Source organism: Oryx dammah, unplaced genomic scaffold (assembly GCF_014754425.2).
Source record: "Oryx dammah isolate SB20612 unplaced genomic scaffold, SCBI_Odam_1.1 HiC_scaffold_21, whole genome shotgun sequence".
NCBI lineage: Eukaryota > Metazoa > Chordata > Mammalia > Artiodactyla > Bovidae > Oryx > Oryx dammah.
This window is the reverse complement of record NW_024070205.1, coordinates 303,919-321,789: the sequence shown is the minus strand read 5'-3', so window position 1 is coordinate 321,789 and position 17,871 is coordinate 303,919. Positions and strand designations below refer to the sequence as shown.

General features: G+C 59.8%; 1 protein-coding gene across 4 annotated transcripts in view; it reads right to left on the bottom strand.

Moving 5' to 3' along the window:
• The window catches only part of NAV1 (neuron navigator 1), a 189,558-nt gene that overhangs the window by 14,763 nt on the left and 156,924 nt on the right, over nucleotides 1-17,871 (bottom strand). For 2 of the 4 annotated variants that reach the window (XM_040263188.1, XM_040263190.1), the window contains exons 7-16: nucleotides 9,076-9,214; nucleotides 8,373-8,670; nucleotides 7,077-7,767; nucleotides 6,453-6,893; nucleotides 5,706-5,747; nucleotides 5,110-5,258; nucleotides 3,538-3,708; nucleotides 2,760-2,812; nucleotides 2,309-2,332; nucleotides 2,134-2,211 (exon numbers count right to left, since the gene is read on the bottom strand). In XM_040263188.1, coding sequence (XP_040119122.1) covers nucleotides 2,134-2,211; nucleotides 2,309-2,332; nucleotides 2,760-2,812; nucleotides 3,538-3,708; nucleotides 5,110-5,258; nucleotides 5,706-5,747; nucleotides 6,453-6,893; nucleotides 7,077-7,767; nucleotides 8,373-8,670; nucleotides 9,076-9,214 — 2,086 coding nt within the window. The remainder of the gene's footprint in view (nucleotides 1-2,133; nucleotides 2,212-2,308; nucleotides 2,333-2,759; nucleotides 2,813-3,537; nucleotides 3,709-5,109; nucleotides 5,259-5,705; nucleotides 5,748-6,452; nucleotides 6,894-7,076; nucleotides 7,768-8,372; nucleotides 8,671-9,075; nucleotides 9,215-17,871) is intronic. The other 2 variants (XM_040263191.1, XM_040263192.1) reach the window with 1 other exon arrangement.

Genomic DNA, 17,871 nt, shown 5'->3' with positions numbered 1-17,871 from the left:
TCTTCGCCGAGAGCCCGCCGCCCCCCAGAACGGCCTGGACTCCTCGCCAGCCCGGCGCCTCTGCTCCAGTTCTCCCTGCTTTCCTCCGACAGATACAGCTCAAGGCCCTCGGGGCAATTCTGCGTCTGGCCGCTGGGTGTCAGGCCTGCTCCACGGGAGCGAGGGGTCCCCATGAGGACTGCGGGGCGGCGTGGGGTGAGAGGCCCACAAGGCAGAGAGGAGGGGGTCAGGCGGGGAGGGCAGAGCTCCAGCTCTGCCAGCTGGGGGGCTGGGGAAGTAGAGGACAGGCTCACAGAGGAGAGGGCCAGACTTGTGGGGGGTGTCTAAGCCAACTGCGATGGGGAGGGGGGTGGGGGTGGGCGGGGGACGCCCCTCGAAGAGCTCTGAGGTCTGCAACCCCTGCTTCCTGTCGCCTGGCATCTGCCTCCCTGGGAGTCAACCCTAGGGTTCGCCCCTGCCCTCAAGGAGTCTGGAGGCCTCTCGGATCCAGGGGCAGTGCCCCTGTGGGCTGGACTCCTGCCTTCCCGGCCCCGGGGGCCCTCTTGCTTGGTGTCCTCCTTCCTATCCATCTGTGGACACGGGTCCCCTCATGAGAGGCCTTCAGACCCTGGCTCCGGGGGCCCACCCCAGCCTCTTTGGTCTGGGGCTCCCTCTCCTTGGGGGGCGCTGCCGCCTGCCTCCACTAGGCGGCCCAGAGTGGCCAGGGCTCAGCTGGGGGCCCAGAGAAAGGCTGGTGAGAGGCAGGGCAGGGTGTCCAGACTGCCCAGCGTGGGCAGCTGGGGAGGCCCAGGAACAGGGCCCAAGGTCTGAAATCGGGACCCTGAGGACCTTCCAGAGCGCTGGCGTCGTGGCCCCCACTGAAGGCCGGAGCCCGGCCCTTGGGGCCAGGCTGCCTCCGATCCCCAGGAGAGTTGGCTCTCAGCCAGGGGCACATCCTGCTCTGAGAGTCGCCGTCCAAGTCCACTGTCTGGACCCAGGCCCCCCCACCCCCAGAGAGTGTGGCACTGATGGGGTGCAGGGTCAACGGGTCAGACGCGCTCCTACTCTCTGCCCCTGGTGCCCCCAGACAGGGACTCCCCGGGTCTGTGGTGTGATGGCCTTGGCGGGCGTGGGGCGCAGGCCAAGTAGAAAGACGGGTCTTGTTTCTCTCACTATTCTGTGTCCCAGCTGTGGGGAACGGCCTGCCAGGGGCTGCACACAAGCTGGTGAGCAAACACTGACCCCTGGGAGCCTGGGGAAGGAAAGAAAGGGAGCCGGGGTGTGGGCAGGATGCGGCCGCCGGGACGTGCTGGGGACGCCCAGACTTGCGGCGCAGTCTCGGCTCCATGGGAGACCGAGGCTGGACAGCTGGGCTCCCCCGGGAGGAAGGGGAGAGAGAAAACCAGCGGAAACTGCAGACACGGACGCTCTGTGCAAACACTTGGAAAGCTCCGTAGATCCGGCTCAGCTGTTGTTTACAGCTTTTGGGGAAAATGGCTCTTATGTCCTCTGTTTGCAGCTTGGCCGCTGGGGAGACGCTGCCGCGGCCTTGCTCTAGGGGAGGCTGTTTCTCCCCATCGCGTGGGGTGGAGAAACCGAGGCCACGAGAGACGGTCTACACGGGCCGACTCTGGCAGGCTGAGGGAAGGGATGAGAAGGCGGGTCCCCAGCGAAGCTCACGTCCTGAAGAGTTGAGGCCACTGTGGCCGGGACGGGGGCGGGGGCAGGGGGGCGCTCCTAAAGCCTCAGCAGCTGGAACTCCAGCCCGGGGCGGTGCAGGACACGGGGGGACAGCAGGCCACGCCCCAGGCGGGGCAGAGCGCTCCCGGGAGCCTCCGTTAATTCTGACCCACGGCTAACCACCGCTGTCCAAGCAAGGCTGCTTCCTCCTGTGCACACAGCCACTGATACAATCCTTTCTCCAGCGAGTTCACAGGCATCACACGGCCACTCGTCCACGCCCGTGAATTGGGATGGGGGTGATGTGGCTGTTTACAAACCCGCAGACTCGGGGGAGGAGAAGCCAGCCCTCAGTCCTCTGCGCCTATGTAACTGAAGCCCAGGGGACACCCGGGGAGACCTTCTCTTCAGATGGACTTGTCCAGCTGGGGCCCACACAGCTGCCCCTCCCCGGGCCCACCTCTGGGCACTCACGTTGGCCGAGAGCTGAGAGGTCAAGGTGGCCACTTTCTCCTGGGACGACTCCAGTTCCCTGCGAAGCTTTCGGATTTGCTGAGGGAGAGAAAGGCACACTCATGGTGGCAGAAGGGGTGGGAGGTGGCGGGGGGAAGGGATGCGGGGTGTTAGAAGGCAGAGGCGGGGACCCTACCTCAGACTGCATCCTCTCCTCAGCCTGGAGAAGGAGCCCAGAAGCGGGGGAGAGAGAGGAGGCGGTTACACGGAGGAGAGAGCGACAGCCGCGCGGCGGCGGGACGCGGGGCACCAGGGCCCTCGCAGGCTCAGACCCTAGACCAGCGCTTAGTCTCCTACCAGAGCCACGTCACCCGGGGGCCCAGAGGGAGCTGGCCTGAAGGCTGACCTAGTCTCCCCCGACCGCAGGACAGCCCGGACCCCCCAGGAGCCGCCGTCTCCACACACCCCGAGGGTCCTGGGCTCCGGAGCTGCCCACCCGCCCTCCCTGGCACAGAACCCAAGACCAGGGCACCCTCTGTGTCGCAGAGTTACTCAGGGACTGGCTGAGGCCAGAAGGGCCGGCCTGGTGCCCTGATGTCCAGGGGCTCCCACCCGGCCCCCCGCCGCAGAGGGTCCAGGGCGCTTACTGAGGAGTACGTGGACGAGGCGCTGGAGGCCAAGGAGAGCACGGAGCCGTGAACTGCAAGAGAGGTGGCGCCAGGGGTTAACAGAGAGCCCGGGGAGGCGGGGCGCCCCCACACAGGGCCCAGCGGTCCGGCCCAGCCAAGGACTCTAGGCACGGTCAGAGCGGCTCGCCCCCTCTGAGGGTGGGGGCAGGAGAGGACACGGCCCCGCGGGACGCAGAGTCGCTGTACCAGAGCTGCTCAGAATGAAACACAATCCTGCCTGTGCTTCCTTTTCTCAGCGAGGACCTTGTGGATGAGAAACCCCCAAGTACAAGACACTCATTGTGACCCCACCATCAGCGCGGCGGCCCTACTGAGAGAATTGGATCAGGCAGCTGTGGGAGCCCTGGGACGAGCGTCCTGAGGTCCCCAGGTCTCCCTCCTGGAAAGCCCAACTCCAGATCTGACCACACCCCAGAGCACGGCCCCGAAGCTGGTCTTCGGAACGCTCTGAAAAGAGGATGGAGAAGCCTGCTCTCTGAAGGGCTGGAGCACCACCCCCGCATCCCTGCCAGCTCCGTGCGGGGTGGTCCTGTCCTCTGACAGGGTGGGGGCCAGGGGGGACAGCCACTGCCCAAAGGCCCTGGGCCCCCAGACCTTTGAGGCCTGGGAGGAAAGCGTGGAGATGGCCCGGGGGGGTATTCTGTGAGTCAAACACTGTGTGAGGTGGCAGAGGTGGGCGGGTGAGGGGACCAGCGGAGCCGGGATGAGCGTGAACTGCGCGGGCGTGAGGTCTCACCGTCGTCCGCAGGGTCTCGGAAGGATCCTGACCGGATCATCCCCTTGGGTCTCTCGGCCAGGGACAGGGTGCTCCCCGTTTGGGAGCTGCTGTACAGCTCGAAGGCCGTCTCGTGGGCGGGGATGCTGTTGGAGCGGGTGATTCTTGGCGTGGTGGCCGCGGTGGGGCTCACTGGAAGGACAGAGCGGGGTGGGCGGGGGTAGAGGCAATGGGAGGGCGGGAGAGTAGAGGGAGGGGCATGAGCCTTGGTCCCGGGGCACCAGGGGTGGGGTGGGGGGCAGGGCAGGAGAGGAGGAAGGTGCATGTGCCGGGCTGGGTGTGGGGAGCAAGGCCTGGGGGGGCCCTGCGTCTGAACCAAGGGTTCAGAGTGCAGCCTGTGTGAAAGCCCGCTTGCCCTGGAGACAGGGCTGGGGGTCAGGCTGGGGGCCTGGCAGCTCTTCCAAAGCCTTCACCTCGCTCGGATGGGCTGATGAATACGGGGCCCCGTGTTTCCCTAACACACAAGGGGTGGTCTGAGAGTTCACAGCAAGACTCAGATCTGAGCGACGAGGAGAGTCAGTGAGAGGGGAGCCCCCAGCAGGCACGCCGGTCCGGGTGGACCCCTGGGACACAGCGGCACCTGGCCTCAGCCTGGCCTGGGGGTCAGAGCCCCCGAGCACTTCAGGGGGCTGTGTAGCCTCGCTGGCCTGAGTCGGGCCCTCTCAGCCCTGCCTCTCGGCCTGCAAGCCCGGGGGGCTCCACAAAGACCCAGGTGGAAGACCTTGGCTTCCTCAGGGCCCCTCAGCTGTGAGATGACTTACGATCACAGCTCGGCCGGGCCCCTCCTCTCCTATGTGGTCCCCACCCTCCTGTTAAGAGCCCTGCGGGGACCAGTGGACCTCTCCTCAGCCTGCTTCCCTCCTCCGGCAGGATGATCCCACCCTGGTGTGCTCAGAGGCCCGGTCACAGGTGCATCCCAGGACTTCGGGCTGGGCCAGCTGCGTTCCTGCAGAGGCTGGCCGAGGAGGAAGCCGCAGGCCAGGCCGAGCGCCATCCCTGAGGGCCCCTGGCACTCGGCTCCCAGGAGGCAGGGCTGTGAGCCCTGCCTGCGCCCCGCCTGTCTCCAACCAGCCGCCCTCTGCACTTACAAGCTTCCCCTTGCCCTCAAAGGCCAGAAGCTTGTGGCCAGCACGGGCTCACTCGGCCCTGCTCCCGGGGCAAGCCTGGCCCTGGTGGGGGCAGACTCCCTGCGCCCGGCCGGTGCCCCTCCAGCCCCCCAGCAGCCTGGCACCGAGGGCGGCACACAGGGCGGGGGGCGGCCGCCTTCGGGCCTGAAGCACCAGTTTCTGCTCGGGGCCGCACTTCACTGCCTTTCCAGCACTCAGACTGTCTGACGCTGCACCGGGTACACCCTGCGCCCCGGGGCCACCTCTCAGCTCCAGGTCGGGTGCACTCGGCCTTCAGCCTCACGCGGGGTGGGTGAATGGAGGCTCCGTGACCCAGCCCGCACGGGTGAACCCAGTGTGAGGCGGAAGCCGAGCCCCGCCCCCCCGCCCTGCCCCTGGGCTCACGGCGGTCCCTGCGGGTACTGACCAATGTTGGTGAGTTGGCCCTTGGCGCTCAGGGACATGGACAGGGCGGGGGGCGACGGCAGCTCCGACTGGTCGTCCGACTCGGGCAGCCCCGCCACGGCGTGGGAGTGTCGCCGCTCCTTGGCCTCTTCCTGGGACGGCAGCTGGTACCTGTGAGCGGCAGGAGAGGGCACGGCTGGGTGTCCGCCACCGGGGCTGGGGGCGGGGGGTGGCAGGAGCGGCCAGGCTGCCCTCGGGGTCAGTGTCCCTGCAGGGCTCCCCAAGGCAGGGCCGAGATGACAGAGGCGCCAGGGCGCCCTCCTTGAGGCTTGGGACACAGCCCCGCCGGTTCCAGGCGTGGGCTGCAGGGCCTGCTGCTGGGGGCAGAGCGACCCGAGGCCTGGGCCAGCACAGGCCAGTGTGAGATCCCGCATGGAGACTCTCCCTCTCTGTCACCAGAGCAGTGCCTGGCTCCCGGTGGCACTCAGGCAGGGTGAGCCTGGAAGTGGGTCCCGGAGGAGGCGGGGGGTGGCACGACAGCCGGGGCTGGGGCAAGCACAGCGGCTCACTCAGGCCAGGAGCCCCAAGGGCAGGAAAGAAAACACATATGAGGGTTACCTGAGCCCCTTCTTGGGGAGAGTGTTCCGATCCCGCTGACTACTGTGGAGGAAGAAAGAGAAGCTCGTGGGTTCAGAGTTTGGGACCAGAGGCTTGACAGACACGAGACAGGGCCCCGGGCATCGCTGTGAGCCCCCCGGCTCCACAAGCACAGGGCAGGACGGCCCTGGCACCCCTCACGGTCTGAGAAATAGTACCGAGACGCTCCGTGGTTTTCCCTGATTAGCTTTGTTTTTTGACCAGGGATTGAACCCACGCTCTTGGCAGTGAAAGCGTGGAGTGTAACCACTGGACCAGCAGGGAACTCTCTCTGACTTGCTTTTCAGAGATCGCATTAGGGGGACATCCCTGGCGGTCCGGGGGGCTCTCTACACCCCCAGTGTGGGGGGCTGAGGCTCAGTTCCTGACCAGGGGGCAAAGGTCCTGCCCACTGCAGAGTGTGGCCAATGTAAGTGAGTAAATACAGATAACTGTTCTCATCAGATGATACGACGGGACACGGAGAGCAACATCTGACATCCCAGGAGTGATCTGGGGCCAGGACGGAGAAGCTGCAGTCAGCAGGTTAAACCCGCCAGGAGGTCCTGGAAGTCCGCCAGCATCTAGGACCTGGCTTCCCAGGCAGGAGGTGAGAATCGGAATCAAAGACAGAAACGAAAGCCTGTTCATCCACAGCGCGAGGAGCAGACAGGCTTAATCACCCAGACGCTGAAGGTCACAGAGCGGGAAGCGGACTCGGCCGCCTACCTGTCCAGCTGCCCGGCCCTCGGGCTTCCGCTCCAGGCCAGCTCCTCGGCGTCCTCCGTGGCGGGGGCGGCAGGGGCGGGGGTGGCGGGGGTGGGGGCGCCGCTGGGGAAGGCGCCGGGCAGGCTGATGGCCATCTGCAGGGACTCCATGCTCCGGTGCAGCCCCGAGAGCTTGGGGTACATGCGGGGCTCCTTGGGGACACCGAAGCCACTCATGAGCTCCAGGCCCTGCGAGAAGCTGGCCGAGTTGATGTTGAGGATGGGGGCCGGGCTGGGGGTGAAGCAGGAGGCGAGCGGGCCCCCAGCGGCCGGGCCCGGAGCGTGCAAGTCCGCGGCCTTGGGCGTGTGGGAGTCGCCGGACGCTGGCAGGTCCAGGCTGTTGGAGTTGACCTTGTCGAGGTTGGCGAGGGACGGTGGCTTGATGAAGCTCTTGGCCGCAGCCCTGGGGAAGCAAAGACAAGACAGACTTGTGGGCTCCAGGGTTAGGGAGGCGACGGGCAGCCGGGACCTGGGCCAAATCCTTGTCCTCTTAGGTGCTCTGAGCGCCCCTGAGACCAGGGAGGATCCCTGACCTGGCAGAGCGGTGCAGGCCGCGGCGGGTGGGGTGGGCACACACAGGACATACCTGAGTGGGGTGGGGGGCAACTCCGCCAGCTTGGGGGCTGGGGCGTGGCCCGCCTGGCTCCGGGGTGTGCTCTCGGGGGAGCCGACGCTCTTCAGGGACAGGCTGTCGGGGCCCAGCGCCTCGGCCTTGGCCTTGGCCTTTTCCTTCTCGCGATCCGTCTGGTTGACGGGGGCAGGGGCAGCCCGCCCGCCAGCCACCTTGGAGGGCTCCTTCAGCCTGGAGGGCGCCAGGCCCGCTGGCTTGCCACCGAGGAGGCTGGGGTCGATGCTGCTGACGGGCCGGGGGCCGCCACGCCCGCCAGTCACGCTCATGGAGCTGGACTTGGCCGGCCGCGGCAGGCTGCGGTACTGGATGTTGGAGCGGGCACCCGGGGCCAGGAACCCGGGCTCTGCGCTGTTGGACACGTCCAGGCTCGTCTTGCGCCCGTTCGCCGGCTTCACGGGGATGCCTGAGGACTTCTGGGCCTTGCCGAGTGTGGCTGAGCCCCCGGTCTGCACGACGGTAGCCGTGCCCGTGGCAGGAGGGGGCTTCTTGTAGCCGAAGGACCCTGACGTGGACGGGCGTGCAATGCCCGAGGGAGGCTTCTTGGCATCGCCCAAGCGGTCGCGGCCGGCATCCGAGGAGGAGCGCTGCAGGCCTGCGCTCTTCACGGCCAGCTTGGCCTTGTCGGCGGCCTTGCCCTCGGGTTTGCCTGTGGAGGGCAGGCGCTATGAGCAGGGGAGGGCCAGCGTCTGCCCCCCAGGAGGAGGGGCACCGTGGGGTAGAGGGCCTAACTAGGGGCAATTGGGGACCCATGGGGCGAGGACCCTTCTGGGCAGGCCTTGTGTCCAGCTGTTCAATTTCTCTTGTTTTTTGGAGTTTTCTGCTCCCAGGCTAGGAGGTCCCAGTTTGGTTGAAATCACAAGAAGGGCACACATCTAACAACAGGTCCCCAAGGACCCACCCTGGGAGCAGCCGCACTCTGATGCTGCCAGTGTCTCCCGGGGTGCCACACGGGGCCCCAGGAGGTGTGAGGACATCACCCGAGAGCCCAGGAGAGGAAAGGAACCACTGGGCAGTGTGGGAGGTGGGTCAGACCAGGCTCCCTCCTGCCCTCCGTCTGGGCTCAGCCTTCTATGCAGGTGGAGCCCCTATGCCCGCATCTGTCCGTCTTCCCTGACTCAGGACGGTCTGGAGACCTGCTGGGTGACGTGTGGAAGCTGCACGTGGGCTGGCCCCCGCCAGGGGTTAAGGGCCCAGAGGACAGGAGCCACCAGGGAAGCAGGCCGCGGCCCTGGGCCCCGTCCCCAGGCTCACCTGCGACCTTGAGGGCACTCTGGGCCGTGTGGGTGATGGGCGAGGTGACCGCCACGGGCGGGGTCTTGCCCTTCTTCAGGGGCCCGGGCGGGCCCAGGCCGGCCGGTTTCTTCAGCTCCCCGGCCTTGGACGTGTCATCGCAGCTCTCGGGACGCTCCCGCCGCCACTTGGCCCCCGCGGGCTCCATCTTCAGGCTGCCGCTGTCATACTCCAGCTTGCGGGGGGCCTTCTCCTCCGACTCGCTGAACCAGCTCAGCCCGCTCTCCGCCAGCGAGCGCTTCTCCGAGTCTGTGCGCAGCTGGTGGCGAGAGAGGGCAGGGTGGACGCTCAGCGGGACAGGGAGGGCAGGGACAGAGGGCAAACGGGTGCTGAGGAGGGCCCTCCTCTCCAGGGGACTCGGGGACCCAGCTTCTGCCTGCACCCCAGGCTGCTGGGGAGCACAGCGCCCTCTTCTCCAGGTGGGACAGCGCTGAATGGGCGTGGGCACCAAACAGACCTCCCCCAGGACAGCAGATCATGCCCTGGGTGACTGCCTGGATGCTAACGGTTCCTTTCCGCCAGCTCGGGGACTCGAGTCCCTGCATGTGGGGACCAGTCCCCCGGATTGGCACATGCAGTATACACGCCACCCCGCACACAGGCGCAGCCAGTCTGCCCGTGGCTGGCCTGGAGAAGGTGGCCCCGCGTCTGCACCCGCACCTACCACTATTGTTGAGTTCCTGCGAGACGCCGTGGGCGTCGTGGGCAGGGAGTTGAGTGAGGAGCTGGCGTTGAACTCTTCGGAGCTCAGGTTGTCGGAGGCATCACTGAGCCCACTGCTGATGGAGCTGCTCTCATCCCAGCTGCGGGCAGGAGAGAACGGTGAGCAGTCAAGACAGAAGCCAGGGTGAGAACTGAAGTTCCCTTAAGGAGAGGATGGCGGCACTCCAGCATACAGACAAGCCAAGAGCAGAGTCTGGGGGTTGATCCTAGATTTGCTAGCAGCGCAAAGAGTGATTTAAACTTGCTTACATTAAACAACCTGGTGACGTTCTTTCACAGAAGGAAGGGACTAGCTTTATTTGTTTGTTTCCAAGGCAAAACAATCAACATCAACCAATATGACAGTAATCCAAGCCTATGCCCCAACCAGTTATGCTGAACAAGCTGAAGTTGAATGGTTCTATGAACACCTACAAGACCTTTTAGAACTAACACCCAAAAAAGATGTCCTTTTCATTATAGGGGACTGGAATGCAAAAGTAGGAAGTCAAGAGACACCTGGAGTAACAGGCAAATTTGGCCTTGGAGTACGGAATGAAGCAGGGCAAAGGCTAATAGAGTTTTGCCAAGAGAATGCACTGGTCATAGCAAACACCCTCTTCCAACAACACAGGAAGACTCTACACATGGACATCACCAGATGGTCAACACCGAAATCAGATTGATTATATTCTTTGCAGCCAAAGATGGAGAAACTCCTTACAGTCAGCAGAAACATAACCAGGAGCTGACTGTGGCTCAGATCATGAACTCCTTATTGCCAGATTCAGACTTACACTGAAGAAAGAAGGGAAAACCACTAGACCATTGAGGTATGACCTAAATCAAATCCCTTATGACTTTACAGTAGAAGTGAGAAATAGATTCAAGGGATTATATCTGATAGACAGAGTGTCTGAAGAACTATGGATGGAGGCTCGTGACACTGTACAGGAGAGAGTGATCAAGACCATCCCCAAGAAAAAGAAGTGCAAAGAGGCAAAATAATTGTCTGAGGAGGCCTTACAATAAAGGAGAAAAGAAAAGACGTGAAAGGCAAAGGAGAAAAGGAAACATATGCCCATTTGAATGCAGAGTTGCACAGAAGAGCAAGGAGAAATAAAGCCTTCCTTAGTGATCAATGCAAAGAAATAGAGGAAAACAATATAATGGGAAAGACTAGAGATCTCTTCAAGAAAATCAGGGATACCACGGGAGCATTTCATGCTAAGATGGGAACAATAAAGGGCAGAAATGGCCTGGACCTCACAGAAGCAGAAGATATTAAGAAGAGGTGGCAAGGATACACGGAAGAACTGTACCAAACAGAGCTTCATGACCCAGATAACCATGATGGTGTGATCACTCACCTAGAGCCAGACATCCTGGAATGAGAAGTCAGGTGGGCCTTAGAAAGCATCACTACGAACAAAGCTAGTGGAGATGCTGGAATTCCAGTGGAGCTGTTTCAAATCCTGAAAGATGATGCTGTGAAAGTGCTGCCCTCAATATGCCAGCAAATTTGGAAAACTCAGCAGTGGCCACAGGACTGGAAAAGGTCACTTTTCATTCCAATCCCAAAGAAAGGCAATGCCAAAGAATGCTCAAACTACCGCACAATTGCACTCATCTCACACGCTAGTAAAGTAATGCTCAAGATTCTCCAAGCCAGGCTTCAGCAATACGTGAACCATGAACTTTCAGATGTTCAAGCTGCATTTAGAAAAGGCAGAGGAACCAGAGATCAAACTGGTAACACCTGTTGGATCACTGAAAAAGCAAGAGAGTTCCAGAAAAACATCTACTTCTGCTTTATTGACTATGCCAAAGCCTTTGACTGTGTGGATCACAAAAAACTGTGGAAAATTCTGAAAGAGATGGGAATACCAGACTACCTGACCTGCCTCCTGAGAAATCTGTATACAGGTCAAGAAGCAACAGTTAGAACTGGACATGGAACAACAGAGTGGCTCCAAACTGGGGAAGGAGTACGTCAAGGCTGTATATTGTCACCCTGCTTATGTAACTTCTATGCAGAGTACATCATGAGAAACGCTGGGCCAGATGACGCACAAGCTGGAATCAAGATTGCCGGGAGAAATATCAATAACCTCAGATATGCAGATGACACCACCCTTATGGCAGAAAGTGAAGAGGAACTAAAAAGCTTCTTGATGAAAGTGAAAGAGGAGAGTGAAAAAGTTGGCTTGAAACTTAATATTCAGAAAACTAAGATCATGGCATCTGGTCCCATCACTCCATGGCAAATAGATGGGGAAACAGTGGAAACAGTGACAGACTTTATTTTGGGGGGCACCAAAAATCACTGCAGATGGTGACTGCAGGAAATTAAAAGATGCTTGCTCCTTGGAAGAAAAGCTATGACCAACCTAGATAGTATATTAAAAGGCAGAGACATTACTTTGCCAACAACGGTCCATCTAGTCTTATGGTTTTTCCAGTAGTCATATATGGATGTGAGAGTTGGACTATAAAGAAAGCTGAGCACCGAAGAATTGATGCTTTTGAACTGTGGTGTTGGAGAAGACTCTTGAGAATGCCTTGGACAGCAAGAAGATCCAACCAGTCCATCCTAAAGGAAATCAGTCCTGATTATTCACTGGAAGGACTGATGTTGAAGCTGAAACTCCAATATTTTGGCCACCTGATGTCAAGAACTTATACACTGGAAAAGACCCTGATGCTGGGAAAGATTGAAGGCAGGAGGAGAAGGGGACAACAGAGGATGAGATGGTTGGATGGCATCACCAACTCGATGGACGTGAGTCTGAGCAAGCTCCGGGAGCTGGTGATGGACAGGGAATCCTGGCGTGCTGCAGTCGAGGGGTGGCAAAGAGTTGGATATGACTGACTGAACTGAACCGAATGCTATCTGGCCAAGGAGGATGGTCTACCTGCTCAGCATAACAGGGATTATACAGACAAGGCAGCTCCTGGATTGACCCAACTGCACAGACCCATGTCCCCTCCAGCCCTAAAATCACCATGTCTTTATTCTTAGATGTGTTCTTTTAGGCGTTTCGTCTCCCTTTTCTAAAATTCTCTACATCTAGTAACAAGGGTGGAAGACTGATCTTTTCAAGGCAGCTTAGACCCATCACTTCTCACGCCTCTCTCTTTACGGGGTTGACTGCGTCGTGAGAGCAGGTCCCGCTTCTCAACAGCGAGTCCTGCCACTCTGGGTGCGGCGGCCGCGTGCGGGGCCACATGCGCAGACAGGTCCCCTTTTCCTGCCTACAGCTCGGAGCGCCAGGTGGCTGTCAACATCTGCCTGAGCATCTTTCTAGCAGAACCTGGCCCAGCCTCAGCCACTCTCCCGCAGTGCCGTGGCTATTGATTTCTGCGTTTGACAAGTTTCACCATCATAGGTTTACTTTTAACATCTGAAAGAAATGCCTCCTGCCCCATTCACACCAGACTCCTCTTGTACCATCTGAGCTTGCTACCAGAGGCGTCTCTGTGTTCACACATTATTTTCAAAGCTCAAGTCGCATCTTCTGCAACCTTTCTTCGAACGTCCTGTTCCCCACGCCTTTCTGTTCCCCACGCCTTTCTGTCTCCACGCCTTTCCGTTCCCCACGCCTTTCTGTTCCCCACGCCTTTCCCCATTTCTGTTTCTTCCTTCTGGGCCCTAAAGAGTTCTCAGGTTCCTGAGAAGTCTGAAGTCCCACTTTCAGTTTTGGAGGCTCAGCCTGAACACAGGCCTTCAGTCAGAGTGCAGTGTAGAAACCCGTGTCTGTGAGAACCTCTAAACCCGCGTTCAGCAGCTTCACACGTGTGCTGAAGAGGCTGAAGATGTTTTCCAAGAGTCTGCTAGTTTCTGGAACACTGTTCCCTTTTGATTTATTTTGAGTTTCATCTCATGGAACAAAAATCAGACACACAGGCATCTAAGGGCTTGGCCCAGACTTAGGCCAGTCTCCCCGTGATTTACTTGCTGGGAAGAGGAAAGTGGGTGGTTTGGATGTTTGGTTTGTTGTTCTGCAGGGATTAATCCAAACACCATGAGAAAGCAGAAGGCAGGGGCTTGGGCCACACTGCAGAGTGAGCTCGACTCCATTACTAGGAACCACGGCCATCGTGAAACGACCCACGAGTGGTGACGTATATTACATCTCATGCCTGTCCTGGGCTAAGGTAACCCCCCCACCACCACATTTTGAAGAGAAGAGACACTGGGGAAAAGATCGGTATGGCTGTAACATCCCGTCGGCTCTCCTGGGTCAAGACGAGCTTTCTGGCAAGTACATACACACAATTCCCAGGGCGTTCTCTCAGGGCAAAGGCACAAGAAGTCTGTCCTTCCACTGAACCCTCCACCAAGATTAGTTGGTGGTCATCGAGGCCTCGCAGCAGAGAAAACTCTTACGGGCAATGAGGATTCTGCAGTCCACCAACCCCAAGAAACCTGCCCTTGCTCACTGTTGACGGAAAGCCCCAGGCTGAGATGGGGGAGGAGGGACGCACGCTCCTCTTGGCTCCAAAGACGTCCCCTCCCAAGTCGCAGGCCCTCCTCCGGTCGTGAGGCAGCATGAGCCCAGCGGCCGGGCAAGGCTTCCTCGAGAAAGTCCTCTGTAGGTGCTGAGAAAAGGGGAATTCTGTGCTCATGACTGAAGGGGCAGGCATCTCCAGTGGAGAAATTAGACAAGTGTCATGCGATAGGCAAGGCTCGAATATCATGTAAAACTATCCAGGGAGAGAGGACAAACGCCCCCTATCTGCGGTGACCCCAGGTGACGGCTTTGTGCCCCCTACAGCGCAGCCCGCGTGGCCCCCTGCCCGTCCCCCGCTGCCTGCACCCCGACACCCCAGCCTCGGGCTCCTGGCTCTCGGGAAGCCTCGGCCCCTGTGTTGGTTCACTTTCGTGTTCCACTGACGTGCCTCTTGCCGCAGGTTCCTGGAAAAGCGTCCTCGGAAAGCTAACTTTATAAGGATCTAACATGACAAAATGTTGTTTTTCTATTTCACGTGTGAGATTTTGGCCGGACGTTGAATTCCTAGCTGAAGAGAATGCCCTCTCCAACCGTGAGAGCCCTGCTCCACAGCCCAGCGTCTGCTGCTGGCATTCTGACTCACAGTCCTTAAGGCTGCGGCCGGTTTCCTCTCTGGGAACCTGGTGTTCCGAGGCATTGAGGACGGGGCTGGTGAGGCCCTGTGCATGCGTGAGCTGGTGCCCCCCTGGGCCCCTGACGCCTGGACACTCATGCCCTCAGCTCTGCGAAACTTTCTCCAGTTATTCCTTTGACGGTTTCTTCCACTTTCTAGCTCTCTCTAGACTGTTACTCAGATAATAGATTCTAAGGTTGCAATTCTGATTTTCTCTTATTTTACATCACACACACACACACGTATGAATTTTAAACTCTACTTTCTGGGCAGTGGCCCCAGTTTTATCAACATTGCCTCCTTTAAGATTTCCATTTCTGTTATCAATACATTTCCGTTTTATACAACAGCATTATCGGTCCTTCTCTCAAGGACGCAGCCTCTTAACTCTCAGAGACGCTCACTCACTCTGTGTGGAGGGGCAGGTCCACAAGCTCTCTGCCTAGTTCCTGGCTCCAAGTTGCTTTGTTCTGTCTGTACTGGTGAGACTTCTGGGAGCGCTGACGCTCCACGGCTGACGCTCACCTGTAAGCCTGGGCCCCTCACCCTGAGGTCTTTGGAAGCTCTGTGTTCACAGGGAGGACCTGTCAACTGTTTCCACTTTTCCCCATCTATTTGCCATGAAGTGATGGGACTGGATGCCATTCTCAGTGTTTTGAATGTTGAGTTTTAAGCCAGTTTTTTCATTCTCCTCTTTCAGCTTCATCAAGAGCCTCTTTAGTTCCTCTTCGCCTTCTGCCATTAGAGTGGAATCATTTGCAGGTTGTTGCTATTTCTGAGGCTGTTGATATTTCTCCCTGCAATCTTGACTCCAGCTTGTAAGTCATCCAGCCTGGCATTTCGCAGAGAACTTCCCATTCTACATTCTATCTATAAGTCCAAACAGCAGTCACTAACGGACACCTGGCATATACGAGAGGTGTTCTCTTGTGCGTTTACACCGTTTCACACCGTTAACGTGGAGCCAAGCTTCCCCTCTGGGGCGGTTACTGCAGGAGCGGCAACACGCCTCCTTTCTCACTCAGCCCGAGAGAAGGCAGTGGGGTGCGTCTGGAGAAGCTCAGGAGGGGCTGAGTCACATGGGAAGCAGACAGCACGGGCGACGCGAGGGCGGCCTCCAACGCGCTGGGGCAGGCGCAGGCCAGCTTGGGAACTTCCTCTGCAGGGCACTCACCTTCCCAGTTACCCATCTCCTCAAACCCCTCCCCCTCCCCCGCCACAGCATAAATTCCCACCTCCTGTTTCCACCAGAAGCTTGGCTGTCTCTTCCTGTCTTCGTACCAGCACCTTACTGCACCTCCACCTTTCTCCTCTGTCCTCACCGCCCCGCCCAGTCCCCGACTGGGGGGCCACCAGCCCGCCTCCTTTTCTTCCTTTACATCTCTCTTGCTTTTGCTCCGGGTCAAAGCTGGACGTGCTCACACTCGAACCCCCGTGAAGGTCTCTACCCACCCCTCTCTACTGAGCTCCCTCTTCCCAGGATACACCAAACACCATCAGAGGAAGCCTGACAGCCTTTCCAACACCTCCATCAGTTCCTCGCTGCTGAGACAATCGACTCAAACCCTGCATCCATGAACACGCGGGGACTGTATGATTAAGAACACAAACGTGGTGGCTGGACTCTCTGAATTCAAGTCCCATAAACTCTGCCCAGGGTTAAATTCGATGTCAACATGCTGAACACCCAGGGGGTCACATCTATGGGGTGGCGTCAGCTGTGGGGATGTTTGATGAAGACTGGAGAACCAGCTCACCACACGAGGAGGAGAAAGACGGAAATGAGACAGGGAATCAGGAGAGAGGAGACAGAGAGCAGGGCGGCTTCATTCTCCACGCACACCCGGGTGGACGGGGCGCTCGCCCCCTTGCCGCGGGCCCCCCTCACTCTGCGGAAGCACAGATGGGCAGGAGGAGGCTCCTCACCGCGTGCGTGACCTCTCTGCGAGGGTTCAGGAGTCCTGGCACCACTGTGGGCAGCTGATAGGGGGTGAGCAGGCCCGACCTGCCTGCTCAGGCTCCTCCCAGCTCTGCGGTGTGCAGCCAAGGTCCCTGCCAAACACCAGCTTCATCCAGGCTCCCGAGGCCCTCCGCGTCGCCCTCTCCCGTGTCTCCTCACCGCGTCTCGGGCTCTACTGGAGCGTCCACCTTGCAGGCAGTCTCCCGAGGCGCAGGACCGGGGTCCGGTGCCAATGCGCCTCTCACAGCGTCTATGCAGCGGGCAGACCTGTGAAAGCGGGGGTGCACACTCAGGGAAGTGGTTACAACTTCCCAGTGCCAGAGACCTGTTCTCCAAGAGTGACTGGCAGTTTGTTTCCGAAGGACCCTAGCTTCAGTGGGAACCAATAACCTTTCTCTTTGCAGAACTTCCAGAATTCTCGGGCTATGCAAGCACGATCCCGCCTGTCTACTGGATTATTCAAAGTCCTTAGAAAAAGTACTCAACGGTCCTTCTGCAGCTTCAACACCGAGTCAGCTGTCGGTTCGCTGCATCCATTGCACTTCCGGCTGTGATGCTTTCCCAACTCTTCACGAGGCTCATCACTGTTTCTCCTGCGCCAGACGCTGTGTGTGAGCACGTGGGAAGCGACTCCTGGGAACGGGCGCCCGCAGAGCTGAGGGCGGGGTCGCCCTCCCCCGCGGTGGAGCCGGGTCGGCTCTGCAGTCACTTGAGGTCAAGTTGGTTCCGAGCGTCTCGGGGGCCGGATCAAGGCTGCTCTTCCCGTGGGGCTGGGACGTGACCGTGGGGGCTCCAGCCCCCTCTGTGCTCCACAGCCTGGCTGCGGCCTGCAGGGGCTGCCCGAGGCGCGAGAGGAGGGCCTTGTCCCTGTGGGGGCCTCCTCTGCCCCCCGGCCCTGCTCTCAGCTTCTCCTGTGCTGTGTGGCTGACAGGCACTGGGTGGCTGCTCTGTGCCCTGGCCGGGAAGGGCCAGGTGCCCCGTCTCTCCACCCTGCCCTTGGTCACTGGCTTGTGGCCCCTGTGTGCTCCCAGGGCAGGTGTTGTGGGAAAGCACTGGGGCTGGTGGCTGTGTCTCCTTGTAGCCAGTTCACATGTAGCCTCCAGAAGTCTCTACGGAGTCCAACTGTCCCCTTTTCCTCATCGCTGCTGGGCTGACCCCCCTGCCACCGAGCCCCTCGGATGAAAGCCGCCAAGCATTCTTGCTCCCCTGAAACTTAGCTCAGTTAGAACGCTCTGTATCCTTAGACACTCATGTTCTTCTTTCCTAGATCTTAAGTGTTACTCCTCCAGCTCCCTACCATTGGGTGGAGGTGACAGTGTTCCGTAAATCACTAGGCCCTCCATCTAGGCTGCGAGCGTGGCGGCGGACGGCTGTTCGCGTTCCCACTTCCTGGCCCTAAGCTGTGTGGATGCACCCATCTCCTCTGTGGGAGAAGAACACGGCCGCGGAGGGGAGGGTGCAACTGGACGTAGCCATTTGTCTGCAGGCCCAGGGCGGGAGCACCCTCCCTCTGGGAGCTGCCGCAGCACTCACGAAGCTCTTGGCTGCGGTTGCGAGCCCCTCCCAGACGTCGCCCACAGAGCTCAGTGGCCGAGGGCGCCTGCAGGGGCCAGAGGCCAAGGGTGTGGGCTAGTGGCAGGACGGGCCAGCGGGCCGGTGAGGCACAGGGCA